This window comes from Rhamphochromis sp. 'chilingali' (genome assembly GCF_963969265.1).
Source record: "Rhamphochromis sp. 'chilingali' genome assembly, chromosome: 14".
Taxonomy (NCBI): domain Eukaryota; kingdom Metazoa; phylum Chordata; class Actinopteri; order Cichliformes; family Cichlidae; genus Rhamphochromis; species Rhamphochromis sp. 'chilingali'.
This window is the reverse complement of record NC_137941.1, coordinates 22,474,977-22,494,659: the sequence shown is the minus strand read 5'-3', so window position 1 is coordinate 22,494,659 and position 19,683 is coordinate 22,474,977. Positions and strand designations below refer to the sequence as shown.

Here is a 19,683-nt window from a genome sequence, read left to right as displayed (position 1 = left end):
GTCTGATGAAATTGTATTTAAAGGTGTAATTTAATCATTTTGCTTTTGTAGAATTTGTGTGGAAAGTGAATCACAGTTGTAGCGCTCCTTAGAGACACGGATGTTGGAAGTCTCAGAGCTGGCAGGTACTTGTAAGAAAGTGGTTCGAATGTTCAAGATCAGATTTGCTCACAACAGTATAATTGTAAGCTGCGATCTCTCGGTGGACTGGCCCACAAAAAATAGACAGTGGGGGGGGGAGAGAAGGAGTGACTTTATGTCAATTTTCTGCTGCTTGGCTTGTCATCTTGCCTCTCAAATCCACTCTGATGGCCCTAGCTCTGAGCTATAAAGATGGGAAGACAAAAACAGACAAGGTCATGCAAGAATTGGCATGGGGGAGACAGAGAAAGACGCCGAGACAGGAAAAGAGAACTCGAGGTGTTTCTACTGTTTCCTAAAGCTGAAACGCTCTGCCCCGTTGTTTTGTCAGCTGCAATGGTCTGTTATGGTGCAATGAGACCCCAGGGAGTGGGGACTGCCATAAATATTGCACTGTTCTGAGCAGCCGTCTCTGATGTGGGCTCACATTGTGCACCGGATGCTGGCCATTAGTGCTGTTGGTCAGTAATGAGTGGGCACCAGGGTCTTTAAAACAGTCTTCCAGTTGAGTTTACACAGACGCACACACGGGGCAGCAACTTAGCGCAACAAACAGCTTCCTTGTCAGATGATGAGCAAAGATTTAAACTTTGGGATGTAGAGAACTCATAATAAACAAACACAAACAAAGGAAGCTGGGTTGTTTTAGTGAAGAGCCACTAGTGTTTGTTGGAGCTGACATTGCAGTGTGTTTTGTCGAAGGTCAATGACATCTATGTGTCTGTTCATCCTGGATATGCTTGTGTGTGTGTGTCTGCACACACATAGAGACACACACACACACAGGCCGAGTCAGTCCTGTTCTTGGCTCCAGCAGTGATCTGGCACTTCTCCTAGTTCTGCAGCCCCTGCCATGCATCCCTCTCTCCCTCCCTTTCTCCTGCTGCCTCTCCTCCTCCCATCCCTCTTTTCTCCCTCCATCCACACACCAGTGCAGATCAGCCTGCCCGGGCCTTGCAGGGTGTCAAAAAAAAAAAGGAAATAAAAGAAAGAGAGCTGACTGGACTTTCACCCCAGCTCCCCCGGTATGCTTTCTCATTTCTGGCTCAGTTTTTAATGCTTTGCTATCATGTGATGGTAATATGACAGCATTATGTACCCAAAATACAATATGCCACTCAAAAGATGTTGAACACATGGACTGTGAAGAGCTGTGACTAGTTACAGGCTGGAGCTGCAATCAACAAAGTCCATTCATTATTCCTTGGACAAAACCTAGATAACCCCACAGCAGGGATAGACACATGTACCAACACACATATAAGAATACCCTGTCTTAAATTTCTGTTTCAGTTCACATAAATCATGTAATAAGATTCCATCTGAGATAAGCGGAGTGCTCCCCACAGGGCCCTTTCCCCTCTTGGAGAGAGGCACAGCACTATAGAATGGATACAGCTGTGGTCAGAGAACAATCAATGCTACTAACTCTGTGTGTGTGTGTGTGTGTGTGTGTGTGTGTGTGTGTGTGTGTGTGTGTGTGTGTGTGTGTGTGTGTGTGTGTGTGTGTGTGTGTGCGTGTGTGTGTGGTTGTAACATGGATTTTAAATACTCTTCAGGAATCACTAGAGAGAGCACATACTAGATATTAAATTTTAACGGCAACCTTGAATTTCCAGTAGCCTGAACAGATTTTTTTTTTTAAAAGCCAGATCTAAACATTTCCATGCTTTATTAGATATGTGGATCACTATATCTGAAAACACTGCACCATTTGCATAAAATAATGGTAATTAATCTCTTATTTTCTTGAAAAAAGAAAAGGATGCCGGATGTGTGCATTCAGACAAAGAACAAAAAGTATACAGGAGTGCAATGTCCACTTTGGTTTAGCTGAATATTGTCTAGCATCCAAAACATTGATTTTAGAGTCCCATTGCATCATATAGTGCACTGTGGCCAGGTGGAGACAGTCAGGTGAGTATGTTGGGATTCTATAGACGAGAGAGTGAAGGTCACTGAGATGTGCTTATGGGGCATTGCTCACATAAAACAGCTGGGGTAATACAAGGTAGAGTGATGGTGTGTACAGCAAGAGATAACAATGGGAGCGCATGTTCAATTAAACATATACCATCCATTGATCCATCCCTAGTCAGTGTGATACCTCCTTTGTGTGTGTATTTAGGTCTGGTTGGCTGCAGGTATTTTACTGCAACACCCAGACGGCTGTCATTGGTTCACTTAATGCTGCTGCACATATATCTTTCTCTGTCAAAACTGACAGTACCTCAGGCTCTTTGTAGGCTGTAAAGTCAAGGAAACAAGACAAGTTCAACTGTGACATACTGCCAGTAGTTTTGGTAACTCACACCTTGGTAAGTTCCTTTTTTTGTTTTTGTGGTGTGCAATCTGGTTCCATTTAGACTGAGGAAAGTCAGTTATTTTCATTTTGATAGCTGATATTGTAATAATTGAAAGCGTGAATTCATTCACATCAGTGGAAACATTTCTTTAAAGGTTGTGTTGAGATGAGGAAGCAGCTTATCACTTGAAACCTTCTGAATGGGTGTTCTCCAGTAGACTTTCTTTATGTACAGGCAAGGATGAGCTGACCTGCTGCTCTTTGTGGATTTACACAATACAGATAGACAGTACATTGTTTATGCTGTCTTTATATTAGGCACTATAAAGTTAGTATGAAGGTGGAATTCAGTGAATGAAGCTAAGCAACATCAGCTTAACTTCAAATTCATCCCTGCTATACTTGATGTAATCTAACTCTGACCATGAAACCACAGCCACTGTCCACCGGTCACACACAGTCCTTTACTGTGAATAACCACAGTACTGCAAACTACCCTGTTTATCCTGCACTAACCTGCAGACTTTTTCATGCAATCTTTAAATAGCACAGTTAGTCTACAACAGGTTGTTTTGCAGCAAGTTTCACAACATGAAAAAAATGTCACATGTACAGACCCAATATCTGATTTTAAAGCAAGAGGAATTACATGTAAGCTTTTCCAGTTTATCAAATACCACTGAGCAGTCCTCACCTTTAAATATGACCTCCCTTCTTGGTCTTTGTTTCTCCATTGCGGAGTGAAGTTAAGTCTCGTTTTTTTCTCGTCCTGTGAAATATAGCAGCTGGACCTTTAAGCTAGCAACACACTGCCGTCTGATGTTTTTTGAGCTGATAGAAATGTTGCAAATGACTTACTTAAAAAATGTTACTCACTTTATGTTTGCTCCTCTTCAGTAGGGCTAGCTAAATGCTGAAGTACCGTAACCGTAACTTATGGACAGCTGCAGTCGGTCCGATGTTGTGAATAAAAATAATAATAAATAAGTTGAAACATCGGCCCACTTTAAACCCTGACTTTTAGACAGAGTTTTGTCTCTTTCATCTGTTGTTATGTGTCATCCCCTGGTGATTAATACATGAACAGGACTGCCTTTCAGATGTTACTGTTTAGGCTCAAATTGGTTTGACGTTTGAAGGCTCGCAGTGAAGTGAAATAATAACCCTTCAAATGCCCTAAACCAAAAGTAATGAGCCTGTTTTGAAAATATAAGGAATAGAAAGTACAGATATTTTTTTAAAGTGCAGTAAAAGCAAGTAAAAGTTGTCAGAAAAAAATACTCAAGTAAAGTACAGATATCAGTAATGAAGCATCTGTACTTTGTTACTTCCCACGTCAATAAATTGCTGGAACCATTCCTCTGAGATTTTGTGTGGAAAAAACCTCAGTTGATCAACAGTTTCTATTATAATTTTGCTTTGAGTTCCTGCAATGTGACTGATTTTGCATTAATGAGCAGTGTATCTAAAAAAGTGGCCAGTAAGCATATAAATCAAGGCAAGATGCCATTCAGAGAACTATGGAAGCCACAAAAAAAAGGATCGTAACTCGAAATTTTGAGTTATTTTCTCGAAATTTAAACTTTTTTTCTCAAAATTTCGACTTATTAACTCCAAATTTCGACTTATTAACTCCAAATTTTGAGAAAAGTAACTCGAAATTTTGAGTTAGCGCTGCCATTTCAGTAATCTACGTGAATGACGTCATTTCCTTGTTACCTGGAAGCTGAAGCCCTCAGGTACAAATGCTACAGCCAAGCTACCGGTATTACATCCAGTCATGAATGCACAGATTGCTGAGTATTTTCAAAAATGATGAAATCTATGTGTTATTAGCTGAATCACATGGCGTTACTATCAGCAAACGTACTCGCGAAAGTGCCAATTTGTTGCGATCAGGTTTTGACTGCGCGTTACTCTGCGCCATATGCTTCCGGGTAACAAGAAAGTGACCTAATTCAGGTAGATTACTGATTGGCAGAGCTAACTCAAAATTTTGAGTTATTAACTTGAAATTTTGAGAAAAGTAACTCGAAATTTCAGGTTTTGTTTCTCGAAATTTCAAGAAAATAACTCAAAATTTTGAGTTATGGATATTTGTTTTCGATACTTTTTTGTGGCGGAAAAGGGCTTCCATAGAGAACGAACTGGAAACGTTTCAAAATACTTTGACAGATTTAAAACAAAATAAGGTTTCTAGACTAGATATGCACATTTTACTTCAGTTATACTTCAGTTAAAATACTGAACCGTGCACTGGACTATACGGAGATGATGAGATGAAGTGTATGTTTATGCAGCTGTGAAGACCTTGCATACGTACACATAAAAGATGTTCTTCTAATAAAAAGTGTTTGATATTACTTTTAAATAGCAGGATAAACACACGAGCATGCTGGAAAACAACCACGGCTAGATGTTTCTTGAAATGTTTTTCGCAACAGCATGCTTGTTATAATTTATGATGCTCTGATCCAAATACAATTGATTATGCAACTTACAGTTGGATTTTTCATTGGAGGTATCTTTCTTGTCTGTTGTAATTCTTCTCAACCCCCGCTTCCTTATTTCTTCCACTTTCCTCTCCATTTCTTTTAGTTCTCTCTATTCCCAGCCTGTCCTTAGTCAAGCAGAGAATCGATTTTTAAACAGGCAGGACTCTGGGGACCGAGCAGAGAACCATTATTGGCCTCGTTTAGGCTCCATTGCTACTACGATGGCTTCTCCAGACAATAGGACAGACTGTCATGGATACCAAATCGTAAATGCACATTCCAGGTGAAAACCGCTCAGGCCAGCATTTCCTTTCCTCAAGGAGCTTTGTTTTAAAGGGAAAAAAATAGACATATACAGTCTTTTTAAACGACTGCAATGCCTCTCTACACCCCATGTCACAATCAAAAGCAAGATAGGATGGGAATATAGCAAATGTATAGTCTTTTTTCCCACGCTGCAAGCTACCTTTTTACCTTTCCAGCGCTGCCTTAGTTTTTGTGGAATTGCAACATATGGTGATGTGTTTCTACTGCAGTGGCTGCTGATTCCTCATCGGGCACGCTGCGCTCCTGTACAGCAGCTGCATGTCTGTCAGGCAGCTGAAGCGTGCAGATCCAATCAAAGTCCTCATTTTCTATCTCGGTTTGAAAGTTTCCCTGAAAGCTTCTGTGGCAAACCTTTTTCATGACAGACGTTTTATCTTGTCACAGTCAAGAGAGCACAGGTGGAATTAACAATCCCTCACTTCCATTAATTGTCCCCATAGTTCATGACAGTGAACCAGCATGCACAAAAGCAGCACCTCGCTTATTTGGAACTGAACCATCATTACTATACATGCCTGGATTGTGTAATAGAGTCCCAACTTGCATGTTTTCCTTCACACTTTTGTTTTTCACACTGAGAAACAGAGAAAAAAACCTGAATTTGAGAAAATTTTCTATGACTGTCTCTCTCTCATAATTCTCAAAGTCTTTTACCTAGAGGAGAAAGTGTTTTGTTTGAGTTGTCGCACTTTTAGGCAAGTGTGTTGACACTTTAAGATATACTTGGATGTCCTCTAACTTCAGATGTCAATATCAGACTGCAGTTTGGCAGATGAAGGATATTATGCTCCATGCCTAAAAAAATCAGAATCAATTTAAGCAAATCAATAACCATTTGGGGATATTTTTATTCACTTAAGTTGATGAGAGGATACAATTTAGCAGGTACTTGACTAGAATCTATTGCTGTTGCCTGGCTACATGACTCAGGTATCATGAGAAATTGATGTGTAAATTAAAATGTGTATATAATAACTGTATATTTTTGTGTTGATTATACAATAATAATAATAATAATAATAATATGAAGAACTTTATTAATTCCTTACATGCGGACTAGAGGGATCTTATTCCAGTTAAAAGTCCCTTTTAAGCCGGCCAGTTACCAGGTTAGTGTCCTATTGTGTTTTAGATCTTTTGCAACCTGGGAACATATCAGCTAATCTGCTGACTATGCCTCTGGGGTAGCCGGGCCAAGACCTTCTCCTCTGTGCCCCAGTCACTTTTTTTTTTATCAACGGAAAAAAATTCTTAAAAGCTAATTAAAATGAAAAAAAAGAAGAAAGAAAAACCTTAATTCTTTTTTGAGTACAGTTAATAGTTGCACTTTGGCAAATTCATTCTGCCCTTGGCTCTTCGCTAACCACATGCAGCTAACCATGCAGCAACTGGTTTGTAAAACTTGGACTATAAGAAGACTGTAAATAGAAACCAAACATGATATATCAAATATCTTGTCCCCTGGCTACAAATTCTCCATTGTTGTATACAGATATGCATTTATATAGATTAAACATGACATGCCTCATTGGCATTAAGTCACCATTTGTTGCTTTTTTTTAATTTGTAAAATAGATTTAACAGTGTACTGTTTTGAAAGAGTTACTGATAATTGCTTTACATTTCAGCATGCATATTTACTATTATAAACTAAAAAAAACCCATGTTTGCAATGAGGAAAGAATATGTTAAATATAACATAACGCCTACAGAGTTCACTGAACTGCGCTGAATCTTCACTGATGCCAGAACAAACTGTGCACATTTGAGCTTGTTCTTGCAATGTAGCAATTAGAGCAATAGCAAATCAGAATAATATAATAGCCACCCATCCATCCACAACCTGGACAGATTGCCAGTCTATGGTGCAGAGTAAAAAGTGCTTTAGATGAAACTTGTCAAATATCACATCAAAATATAAGGCACAACATTCATCCATATTTAAAATGTTCTATGTTTGTGTGCACACCCCAGTTTGTTTACCATTCTGTGGAAGTGGTGTGCTTGCATTTGCCAGTGTTTTTAGTCTACCTGCGTGTCAGTTGTGGTCCAGCAGCCCCAGTGGGGTGTGTACACTAAATGGGTGAGGAGAGCGTTGGCCCCTGCTCTCCATCAAAGGCAGCATTGACTAGAAGCATAAGGGCGTCTCTGTGGCCAGTCATCCTTGGACAGCTGACAATGGCCTGGGCATGGGAGACCTGGCTGAAAGCAATCAACAACTGCAGGAAAATGCTTCTCTGCTGGTGGAATGTGTGTGAAGTCAGACCTCAACAACCCACGGCCTTTACTCTTGACCGATCATGAGCAAACGGCTTTAGTTTGCCTTGAAGCTCTTCTAATTAATTATATACACAGCACTGCATTTTATGTGCTTGAATGTGCTTTTTACGTGCATGTGCAGTCTCCGTGTGTTTATGTTCGAAGTTCAGAGAACAGCAGGGGTGTGGATTGGCTCAGGATCGTGTGGTAATTAATCTCACTCAGTGAAGAGGTGCGTGTTGGGACTGAGGCAGGGCATAGCTCACAGCACCTTGCTCGTTAGCTCTAACCACCTATGGCCAGCCTCTGGAGATTAACGAGGGCTGGTCATGGTCAAAAGCGGTCAAATGTGTTTCAACGAAAGCTCACCCAGTGTACCACCGAGCTTATTTTTTATTCCGTGGCAGTGATTCACATTACAACTGCACAATGCCGCTCATGGGGCCTGACTCACACTGTGACACATCTGGCAAACAGCAGAGCAAACACACATGTGCGCGCAGATGCCACATTGAGCAACATGAGGAACAGGTAAACATACAGTAAGCATAGTTACAGTATGCTGTGCCATTTACTATCTATCCCAGCATGAATCTCTTTGACACAGTGACACATAGAAACACCTATGACTCATTCAGTTGTGCTTGTCTTGTTCATCTTCATCTGGCTGCTCTGCTTGCTGGTGTCGCATTTGATGTTAGCGTAGCTAAATCTACAGATGAAGAGAAATAACGATGAAAGTTAGAGAGCTGCATTTGCACACAAATTCACGTTCATTTTTTAAATAATTTAGACTTTCTCTTTAATTTAATTGAATTCAGTGTTGAACCTGCTTCCTGTTATCAGTAATGTCAGTCAGTTTATTTATCTCTAAGAGGGTAGCTTCAAAGGTAATTTTACAGTCACTGGCTGCTAATGCTCATAAATAATGCAGTTTTATAGAATAGATGGTGGTATACAAATACCACATATATATATATATGTATGCACACATTTCCATACACAACATCAGGGTTATGATCTGTATACAGATAAGAAATCTCATTTAATATTACGCAGTTATTACTCATGTAATATTGATCAAAAAGCACTTGGCCTGTTGTGTGTGTGTGTGTGTGTGTGTGTGTGTGTGTGTGTGTGTGTGTGTGTGTGTGTGTGTGTGTGTGTGTGTGTGAAGGATTAAACCCTTGTATTTGCAGCAGTGGGATACACTCATCATCTATTCCTGAGAATAAATTGTCCTACCTGCACTTAGCAGAGACCGCTAATGAGAGACCCCTGTGCTCTTTCTTGAAGAACTCGTCGTAATCAACGTCATACCTTGTTGGATAAATAGTCTAGGTTAAATTTGCCTCTTTAAATGTTCACTTTTACATATGTTATCTGTTTCACATTTTCACTTGGACCGTCTATTTTGTTATATTAGAAACAGTAGACGACATAATGTAGAAGTTAGAGCTAAAGGGAAGCAGCGGGGATAACTCCATAACTCCACGGACGCAACAAGATTTGGTCAGAGTCACGTCTTATGATGTACTTTACCTAAGACCACAGCGTGCTCTGCCTTCAAATTAGATTAAATCTCTAAATCACATGATCAATCACCCATGGCTTTCTATGCCAAGATGGCGGCGTTTTCCTTCTCTCTCTTAAGATGGCATAACTTCATCCTATATCAGCAAGGTGTTTTTGGCCTGTAATTACGTGAATTTGTGTGCACTGCCTTGAGAGATAAGAAAAAATTGGAAATGAGAATAACATACTCAGGTCTGATGGAAGCACACACGCACACACACATAGACAACATGAACAGAACAATGGGGGTGTGTTAGCAACCAATAGCCTGAGGTGATAATTGAATTTGGGAGGAGATATTGCTATCCCGTAAGATACAGTCCCGTAACAATGGCAACAGACACTAAATTCCTCTGCTACTTTGTCAGGGGTGAGTCAGAAGGTGGTGGGCCATGCACCTCATTTTCTGGTAAAAAACAGCAGGCAAACGGCATGTGTGCTACTGTGGGTGATGATGTGTGCATGCTTCATGCATCGCTGAAGCGTGGATCTCACGCCATGCCTCTGTGTGTGCCTCCTCAAACACACCTGCTCCTGACGCCTCAGAGAAAAAGCTTGGCTCTTAACTATACAAGCAACAGAGCAGTGTCATATTAGAATAAACGGATAGTACATATTGTGATTCACTTACATGCTGTACTTTTATATATTTTTAATTTTTAAAACCATGAAACGTTTTTTATTGGGCACTTTGAAATTACCTTTCGAGCTTTTTTCTTGTCCTGGATGTTATATAGCTTAATACATTCAGAAGAAGTCGGTCAGGCTAAGAAATGTTTACATTGTATGTTTAAGTCAAACTCAAACTTTCTTTGTTTTGGGACACTAACCATAAAAGTGTTATGGTGTACGTTTCCACTGAGCATCATAAAATGATGAATGAAGCGTCGAGGATTGCAAAAACATTTAATAGAGTCTACACTAAGGTAGTCAAAGAGCTGCTTTACTGAGTTTACATGCGGATGTCTAATGTGTGTAGTTTCACTCAGTCCTCAGTCTGTCCTAAAAAGCACGCTGAGAATCTGTCCTGTGGACCGTTCTTGTTTTTAAGTTCCTTTTTTAGCTCTTTTGTGTTGGGTTAAACAGAGGTGACAGGAAATGAGGTGGGTTTTGGGTGTTTGTATGGTTTGTTAGGGGCTGCATGTGAAATGCACAATCCTTCTCTGTGTGTGAGGATAGCAGGCTGGTGATGTCATGGCTGGCAAGGCCCAAACTGAGATTGTGAAGGCGTAACGCGACCGGGATTCAGAGCAGGGTCACTAACATTGTTCTGTTGAATTAGGCTGTAACGGAGGGGCACCTCCCCATACTGCACAAACCCGCCTGCCAATCGTTTTGTTTAGTGAATCAACTTTTTACAACTAATTACGGTTTTGTTTTCTTTTTTGTGCCCGATGCCAACGATTGAGAGCTTAAAGCAAAAATATTAACAGGAATTATGGGTGGTTCTTTGTGTCTGGGGGTGGGCGTCCGGGTACACACCGGCTCACTCCTTGGCGGCTGCTTATCAGGGCCTGGAGCCTGGGGCTCACTCGGGCCACTTCGGAGGTGGGGTGCCCCCGGCCTCTCAGCCTGGGGCTCGGTCACTCAGGCACAGCTGGCTGCCGGCGGAGCTCACGGGCGCGTCACTGCAACTCCCCCTGGCTTCTGCTCCGCGGCTGCTGAGTGAGCCCTCATCTGGGACTCTCCTCAGCTCTTACTGGAACAGTGGCGCGGCTGCCCCTCTGTTGGTCTTCCTTGGTCTCTTGTGTTCTGGGGGCCTCTGGATGTCTGGAGTTTTGATCTCCTCCATACCTGCTTCATACCCTGGGGGACGGGGCTGTGGCTCCCCACACTCCCTAGCAGATCGTTACATGGAGAAACCTTTGGAATGCAAGCATGCTGATCCACGCAGGTATACACACACGGGTATTCACAGACGCGGACTACAGCTTTCTTGGCTGCTGCCTCAAAGCACATTGTGCACTGTCTATCTTGCGTGCTGCACAATATCGTTTATTACTTAGTATCTACTGATATTTACTGCTAGCTAGTTTATTGTGATGGTGCCGTTTTTTTTATTATGTTGCTCTTTGTTGTTTGCTTTCTCTTCTGTTTTTTTTCTCCATACAGGTGACCCAGGTGTTTTTTTTTTTTGTTGTTTTTTTTTTTTCTTTCTTCCCCCCTTCTCACCGTCTCTTCTCCCCTTTGGTTTTCTTTCTCTCCCTCTCTTTCTTTCATTCTTTCTCCCTGTCCTATCCCCCAGTCATGTCTGTCCCGTTTGTAGGAACTGAAAATAAAATAAATTCATAATTATAATAAAGGTCAATCAAATGGACCAATATGGCAAGGCCATGATGATCCACTTGGTAAAATAAATCCGCTTGGCATCTTTCTTGGCCTTAAGACAACAATTCTGATGGCTAAAGATCCAAACGGGACACAAAAAAAAAGAAAAAAAAAAGGAATTATGGGACGATAGAGACCAGAGTTAAACTGATCATTTTATGGTTACATGGTGCTCATTTTAGCCTCCATGACAGTTGATATAGCAGAATGCTTTAACACTGAATACCAAGCTGATCACATGACTGCAGACCGCAGAAATACAGTGAGGACACAAAACGAAAGAGAGACAGCAAGCTAACTATAGAGTAGAAAAAAGAAAGGTACAGTATGTAAATAAACTACCACGCCGTGACAGTATTGAAATCTTTCTCTGTGCATGTGGTCCCCTGACTTTTCAGTTTTTTACCTTTTTTGTTTATTTTTTAGCTTCGTCTCCCTTGCTGTTTTAAACTTAAACAGTACCGCTGCATTAGTTGTGGAATAAGTTTATCTTTAAAGAGGTATAAAGTCATTAAGACTACTATAGTCTGGGGATATATTTCGGATAGGTGATTACATAACCATAAACCATCATGGAGTTAGAGCTGAGGCTAAAAACACACATTCACAACTCTCCAGCTTATTGCTATTAAAGAAACAAAAAAAAGGAGGAGCAAATCAGCTGTGGTGTTTCACAGGAATTTTATTGGCATAATGGTGTTTATTGACTGAGAGTTGTTTTCTAGCAGAATGTGATTGAGGAGCAGAGAAAGAGCTCTTTTTTAAAGTAGGAGCTGTGAGTGTCGTGTAAACACACGCTGAGAGAGGCCCCTTTCATTAGCTATGCTAATCTGCAGGGCACGTGACTAGCTGTGGATTCCAAGGTCCCTCCTGGCTCTGTCTCTCTTATTTTTTGTCTTCAAAGAGCCTATCTTTTCATTTCAGGTTCATTGGGTCAGTTCTGTGTGTGTTGTTTTCTTCATTTCTATGCAGTTTGATTGAAAGAAACATTATCGAGCTATTGCTCAATCTTCCCATCCTGTCCTAAAGAATTTTGGTTATCTGGTACTAAAGACATACTCCTACACAAGTAGATATAAGAGTTTCTTTGCACCACGGAGTTAACTCTCGCCCCTCCTTTGTTATCCGTGCTTCAAAAGAAACAACACGAGGGATTTCTGTCTACCTTTGGATAAAACATAGGAAAAAGGAACTAGCAAGGAATAAAAAAAATAAAAAATCTTAGACGTGAAAGAAATTGAGCATTATGGGAATTAGATTTCACATTCTTGCCATGAGTCAGACATAGTAATAGGGAAGCAGAAGCCAGCAGCTGGCTAACTTAGCACTAGACTTAAAATAAGGCATAAGCTCCTTTATATTTCAGTAACATTTCATTAACGGTTCATTAATATGTTTTATCTTATGTCATGCCATTAAAAAGCCTAAAACGAATGGAAATAGGAGACACTTTAGAAGCTTTTGTTTCTGGTCTAAAACAATGTTGATCTTAAGGAAATTATAATTTCATTATAATTTAAACAAGGCTTTCTTGTCCAAAATGTCATCCTCCTAACAGCTATCAGGTCAGCAGCAGCTTGCTGGGGGTTTGAGTCAAATTATGTTTTAGCCAGAAGCTAAACAAACACATTTCGAGACCATGCAAATGCACTCTATTTTGCACCTTGCATGTTTACCACAGTTCTGTAAGCATTCATATTTAGGCATGCAAAAAGGGGGTCTTAAGATTATCCTAATCCTAAACATGTCAGTGGCAAATTGGGTGATGCTAACAGGTCAAATGGTAACTAATTTACTTCCCAATTGTGATTCTTGTTTGATGTCTCGAAAAATTTATTACATAGATGAATATTGGCATGAGTATAACCTTTAAGCTAATAAACAGTTTCTTTTTAAATTTATACAACAGCTGTAGCACTATTTCAGGACCTGGCTATTAAGGGGTAATTACTACATGTTAGATTATGTCATTTACTCAGAGAAGATGAGAGGTAGAGAGCGAGTCACCTCCATTAATTAATATAATAAGCGTCGATATAAGGGGTATAGGTGGGATATTTCCTACATCACTTTGAGTCAGAAGGTAATCATTTTAAATTGCCTTAAGCTCCCACCTCCTCCCAACCCTCTCGGTTTTTAATGAAAATGGCGATTAAACTGGTCGTTCTTACATATGTAATTATTTCTTTATTGATTTGTCAGCATCTTATGGAATGGTGTTTCATAAAATATATCCCTTTAATGATAACTCGTCTGAATTTCAACCACGAAAGAAAATCAAGAATGACCCCCCCCCCCCCCCCCCCCCCCCCAGGGGAATGTGGAAATTGGTACGTTGATTTAAGTGTGTGAGTATGTTTAAGTTGGTGTGCAAATATTTGCACAAAAGTGTGTGTGTGTGCACGCTCTCTTTAGTTTTTGCAGAACATCCCTCTGCACTGACACTTACTCTTGTCTAGTAGTACAAAGAGGTACTTGATCTCATGTAATGGCAGTGACTGATGGCTCTTTCTCTCTCTCCTGCCATCCCTATTCTCCCTCCTTCGCTCTTTTTAGGCTGTGAGGACGGGGGGAAGATGAGACCTCCCAGCCCTCTGATGATCCTGCTGTACATCACCCTGTCCAAGAGTGTAAAGGTGGTCTCTAAGAGAGGCTCAGGTATTTTACTCCTATTTCTTATGTGCATGCACAGCCTCTGTGTCGCTGTTTTCATGCATGTGTGTGAGTAGACTCCAATGTTTACAACTGCTAATATTAATGGTTGGCGCCACTGGCTGATTTAATTTGAAGACTTATAGTCAATTTTTATGATTAAATTGTTTTGTGTAGTTGTTTGTTAAGTTCTGTCGGTGCTAAATATCAATATTCGAGAATTTATGTTGCAGTTATTATGACTATTAGACTGTGTTCAGCCTGTGAAAATGTATTGTTTCTTGATAATAATTGAAAATAATCCACCACTTAATTCTGCAGTTGTCAAAAACTGGTGATAGATAGGTAATTGCTAAGAATCTAACAATGGAAAGCAGTTCCTGCTTTTATTTTTTTGTATTTGTCTCTAAGGTGAGGAGTAGGGCTGCCACAAACGATTATTTTGATAGTCGACTAGTCACCGATTATTTTTGCGATTAGTCGACTAATCAGATCATGCATCCATTGGACGTAAAACTACAGCTTATTGCACCAGCAGCATCTGCTCTTATATAACTATCATTAGCTTACAGCTTTAAGTGTTTAAGGTATGTGCTAACTAAAAATAAAGACAAGATGATAGTTTATTACATTTTAATGAAATTTGCAGTTTGTGTTGGTGAAGTTTAATAAACTCCTTGCTACACCGGAGTATATTCTCAAACATCTCACACTTCTGATAATCAGCTGTCTGCTTGATGTTTATTCAGCTGTGTAAAAACTATAACTTTAATCTCAGCCAAACCGATTTACTCAGGAACAAATAAAATACTAAAAAAGGCCAAACAATAACATTTTTAAGTTATCTAAGTGACTTATATATGTTTAACCTGAGTAGCGAAAGACGGCAGTGGGTTTGAAAACGATTTGCTGGGAGTCCGGTGTTCTCACCGGGTCTAGTAAGCCTTGCCCCCGGCTCGCTATCGAGCTAGTGGGTAACAGACGTCTCCGAAAACGTCGGAGCGCTTTTGAAAATATGTGGTGTCTTGATAAACTGAGCAGATATTTGAGGTTTCCACAGCTACATTCTCGCCTGAAAATATGTTAAACGTTTATTTTGTGACCCAGAAAGAATAATAAGAGCAATATTAAAACTAAGTAGCTGCCGCCATTGTTGGAAACTGAGCTGGGCTGCGCTATGGATTCTGGGCAGTGTTGCCAACTCCTCAGTAAGGAAAATCGCTATTGGTTGTCCTAAAAGTTGCTAGAAGTCGCTAAATGACGTCATCGCCTAATTTGCATAATTGGTCATGCTAATCTAATTGTAACCTATGTTGTTGGAGAGAGAAATAACATCGTGGAAGAGACATAAAGTGAGTAAAAAACATCCTAAATGCATTTAGAGTTTATTTAGAACTACAAATTAAATTTCTTTTAGCAATTATTGTTTTTTTTTAATGTCACAATTCCAACCCTGCTCCTTTATCCGGGCTTGGACCGGCAAAAGTGACCCGAAATAGGCACTCTGGTGGAGTTACTTTGTGTGTGTGTTTATAAGTAGTTTTAAACCTTGTGATCCACAAAACAACATAAGAGTAAAAGAGTAAAAGAAGAACTGACTGCGTTACAGCACCCGCTGCTTGTTAAGAGTAAAAGTGACACGCGCTTTCACGTCTTTTTTGAAAACTCGCTAAATATAGCGACAAAGTCGCTAAGTTGGCAACACTGATTCTGGGACAGAGCTACTTCTTCTTCGTGGTTTAACGGCAGCTGGCATCCTTGTACATGCAGTGCTGCCATCTTCTGTTTCAGTCCGTTATTACACTCTTAAATCCTACTACTTATCCCTGCGTCTTTTGTGATCTTACAAAGCTTCAAACGATTTTGATAGGAGTATGTGACTTGACGGGGCAGCATGGGCTACAGTAACAATCTAATAACTTGCATATATTTTATGCATAATTAGGCCGTTCTCAGAATTGAATCATTTCACTCAATAAAAATGTGTTAATTGAAAAACCACTCCACATAAGTACACTTGTTATAGTGTCAGCACAGGTATGCACAGTCTATTCAAAATAATGATTTTACCATTTTGATAGTGAGAATATTTTAACTTGACTGCTGTTGTGTCCTGGTGGATTGTTCACATTTTTTAAATTCTACAAGAAAAGTTAATCAAAATACATTTATGAAGGTCATGTAAGAAAATTGTGTCTGCTCGTTGGTTAAACGTGCCATTGTGTTAACTTGTATGAATTATGCATCTCATTGATTAATTGTCTATGGATCTCTGTTCCTTCAGACTGAGCATCTGGGTTCTCCCAAACTGGATTTGAATGTCATCAACCCTTTAAATGGCTCAATACCACATTAATATGGATAGCATAGGTGCTGTCCTTTACCTGCTCATTGACCAGAAGCTCTGTATTACACATTGTGATAATTTAGGTGTAAAACTGGTGTCGTAAAGCCAGTGTATCAACTATACCTACTTAACTAATCAACTATAGGGCACTGTGTCTCGTATATCATCTCATTTATGTGCTGCCACCATCAACATTATACAAGATTTCCACTATTAAATACCCCTGTCGCAACCTACCAGTAGAAAAGTACCTATTAGCAATATCTATGGGAGTGATAACAACTGATCATGACCGTTTAAATAGATGACACTAAACTACTACACTCCCACAATTAACAGGAGAGCATTACTTCAATGCAGACCCACACAATGGCTGTTGAACATCTCTGATGGAAATAGGCAGGGAAAATAAGATCAGCTTTCTAAACACCCCTTGAAAATATACGATGCATATTTTATGAGTATGCAGAATAAAAATGATAAAAATGGTACATTCTTTTACGGCAGTGTTGCATTAAAGGCATTGGTAAATGCGGCCATTAAACTACACTAAACTTTAGATCAATAACATGTAAAAGTGGTGCTTGGCCTCGTACAAGTGGTGACCTTCCTTACATGCAAATGAGTATGAAAATGATAATAAAATAGTCTATTCAAAATACAGCCAGTGTCTCAGACATTCAAAGTATACCTTGTAGGTCAAGGTGAGAGCACTTATGCATTGCTAGTGATATGTTCCACCGTTCATCTTTGACTGGATAAACCACGCCCACAAAGCCATTGTTTAAATGTTGTTTAAAAAATGAATGTTAGACAGTAGGGTAAATGAATTTCAGTCGTTAATTTGATCCTTAAATCAGTTTTGTAAGTGCACAACAAATATTTTTTCTGTGTTATTATTATCAATCATTTTTCTGTCTTGTACATAATTACAAATAAGATTTGTAATTATGTTCTCTGTTCTGCTTAGAGTACAGTCAGTCAGTGAGTGACTAAGTTGAAATTGGTTGACTCCATGTTTTTGCTTGTGTGTCCGTTTTGTATGACCCTATCCACATACACTAGTACCTGTGTGTTTGTATGATTTGGTCTGTGGAGGATTTTGGCATAGATCAGAGTCAGGATAACACATCCGGTCAATCACGTATTCCTCTGGGTCCTTCGGTCAATTATTGATGGCGGTAAACTCAATATTACCTCTCAAGTGTGGGCTCAAAGACATCTGACTGACACAATGAAGGTAAGCTAGCCTTTTTGAAAGACTGCGCTCGCCTCTCTGCCAGCAGCTCAAAGGGAAGCCTGAAAGATTATAAAAAGATTATCAATTAGGTCATGAGGAAAATCAAGCTCACAAAACAGACACTGTCATTTTAGCTCCATTTTTTCTCTGTCTCACACAAACTAATGGAACATCCAGCAGTACTGAATTTGGACGGTAAATCCATCAATAAATAATGCCTTCTTTATTTGTGTTCAAAAAGAATAATGAAAAAGAGTAAATAACTCATTGCTGCAAGTTTGTAAGGATAATATTAGTGTAGTTGCTTGCATGAAATTAACATTCCATTCATTATTTACCCTGAGCAAAATTTTCTTGTTTATGCATCTGTTTCTCTAAATGGAAAATGGTGCTGAAAAATTAATCTTTTTACTTACCTATTTATTTATTGTTTTATTTTGAATAATTGATTTTGCCCGAAGACAATTAACTCAAAAATGGTTTAATTGAAAAATATATTTTCCTGCACCTTCAGCTTTGATCACTGGCTGCTGACAAGCTGAAGGGAATTGAGGTTAAAGATGAAATGTAGCGGTACAGAAGATTAATTTGCAGATAAAGCCACACGATAGGTGATTGTTTTCTGACTCAGAGGTTTGGGATATTTATCTTCTTGGCTGGAGATGAAGAGATTGAGCACACACTTCCATGGCTGCTCTCAAATTAACAAATCACCATCCCTGAACTGGGTTTTCCAAACCAGTCCAAAACAGAAATTTTGGAAGATAAAGTTTGAGACAAAGAAAGAAAAGCTTGGGCTACTCTGCTAATGAATTGTTTGTGGGGCATTCTCTTTCCGATGGGAAAACTCTATTGTTTTCATTGGGTTACAGAAAGAAGAATTTGACTCCACAACCTTGAATAGTTTCGGGTAAGAATCAGTTCTGAGGGCTTGATTAGCCCTCAAGAGATACTGTATGAAGCAACAATACAATTGATTTTTCCCCCCCAATGTCTGGGTGTCATTCCCAGCGTTCCCCAAAATCCTATAATTATTCAATGTGAAGCCTGCATTTCCCAGAATAATGAGTTTCCCAAAGGTCTGAAAGCTGTATTTGTCTCTTTTTCCCTCGCTCTTTATGGCACACTTGGTACTACTCATGCTTTTAATGACCCTTCAAGCTCAGAAGAATTATATATCAATTGGGGTAGACTATTGTTTTTGGTTTGTGTGGTGTGCACACCACACAAACCAAACTCCCCAACCAAAAACAATAGTCTACCCCAAAACAATAGTTAACATGTGGAAGCAAGTATGAGCTGTTTATACATAGATCTTATTTTTTTTTGACCCACACATGCTGTGCTCCTGCAAATGAGGGTTTGTTACTCCAGGCATTGTGCTCACCTAGGTGTTATTTTGCACTGGAATGACCAAAGTAATGCTGACTCTGCCTGAGAGTCAATACTGGTGACAGAAACAAGCTGTCCATCAAGCTCCAGTTGTCTCTGTCTTGGTCTGACCTAAACAGGCCCGCCTCAGTTTCCTGGCCACAGATCGGCCCATAAAGATCCAGACTTTAATCAGAGAAGACAGGGACTGTTTAACTGGGGTCTTAGTCTTCTTACAAACCCAATTATCAGTTTGCAGCTCGGTGAAAAAGACAATGAACGCTGCAGAATATGGATAACAAATTTATAGACAAAACAACAAACCTCTTAGTCTGCACACTGCAACACAATACATTGTTAAACTGTGTAAAAGTAAAGTAAGAGAATGGGGATAGTCAACATTACCCATGGTCTCTGAGTATTGCTGAAAGGATAGACGGATTAAGTCATTGGAAAAATAGAATTGTTACCTTGGTGATCAGTTTTCTATTAAAGCTGTCAACTGTATTCAACTATATATTTTTCCTTTAATCAGACTTCTCAAGCATGTAAAGTGGCTCTTTTTTAAAAGTTGTTGTCATGCAAAATAGTTCTTAATTTAACATTTTGGACCATGGAAGCGTCCCATAGGAATATGTAATTT

General features: G+C 39.6%; 1 protein-coding gene across 4 annotated transcripts in view; it reads left to right on the top strand.

Annotated features, from left to right (window-relative positions):
* il1rapl1a (interleukin 1 receptor accessory protein-like 1a) overlaps positions 1–19,683 on the top strand; it is a 178,838-nt gene that overhangs the window by 8,453 nt on the left and 150,702 nt on the right. For 3 of the 4 annotated variants that reach the window (XM_080902278.1, XM_080902277.1, XM_080902275.1), the window contains exons 1-2: positions 10,820–10,996; positions 13,987–14,088. In XM_080902278.1, coding sequence (XP_080758404.1) covers positions 10,981–10,996; positions 13,987–14,088 — 118 coding nt within the window. In that variant the 5' untranslated portion in view covers positions 10,820–10,980. Of the gene's footprint in view, positions 1–10,819; positions 10,997–13,986; positions 14,089–19,683 lie in introns of those variants that run through there. The other variant, XM_080902276.1, reaches the window with a different exon arrangement.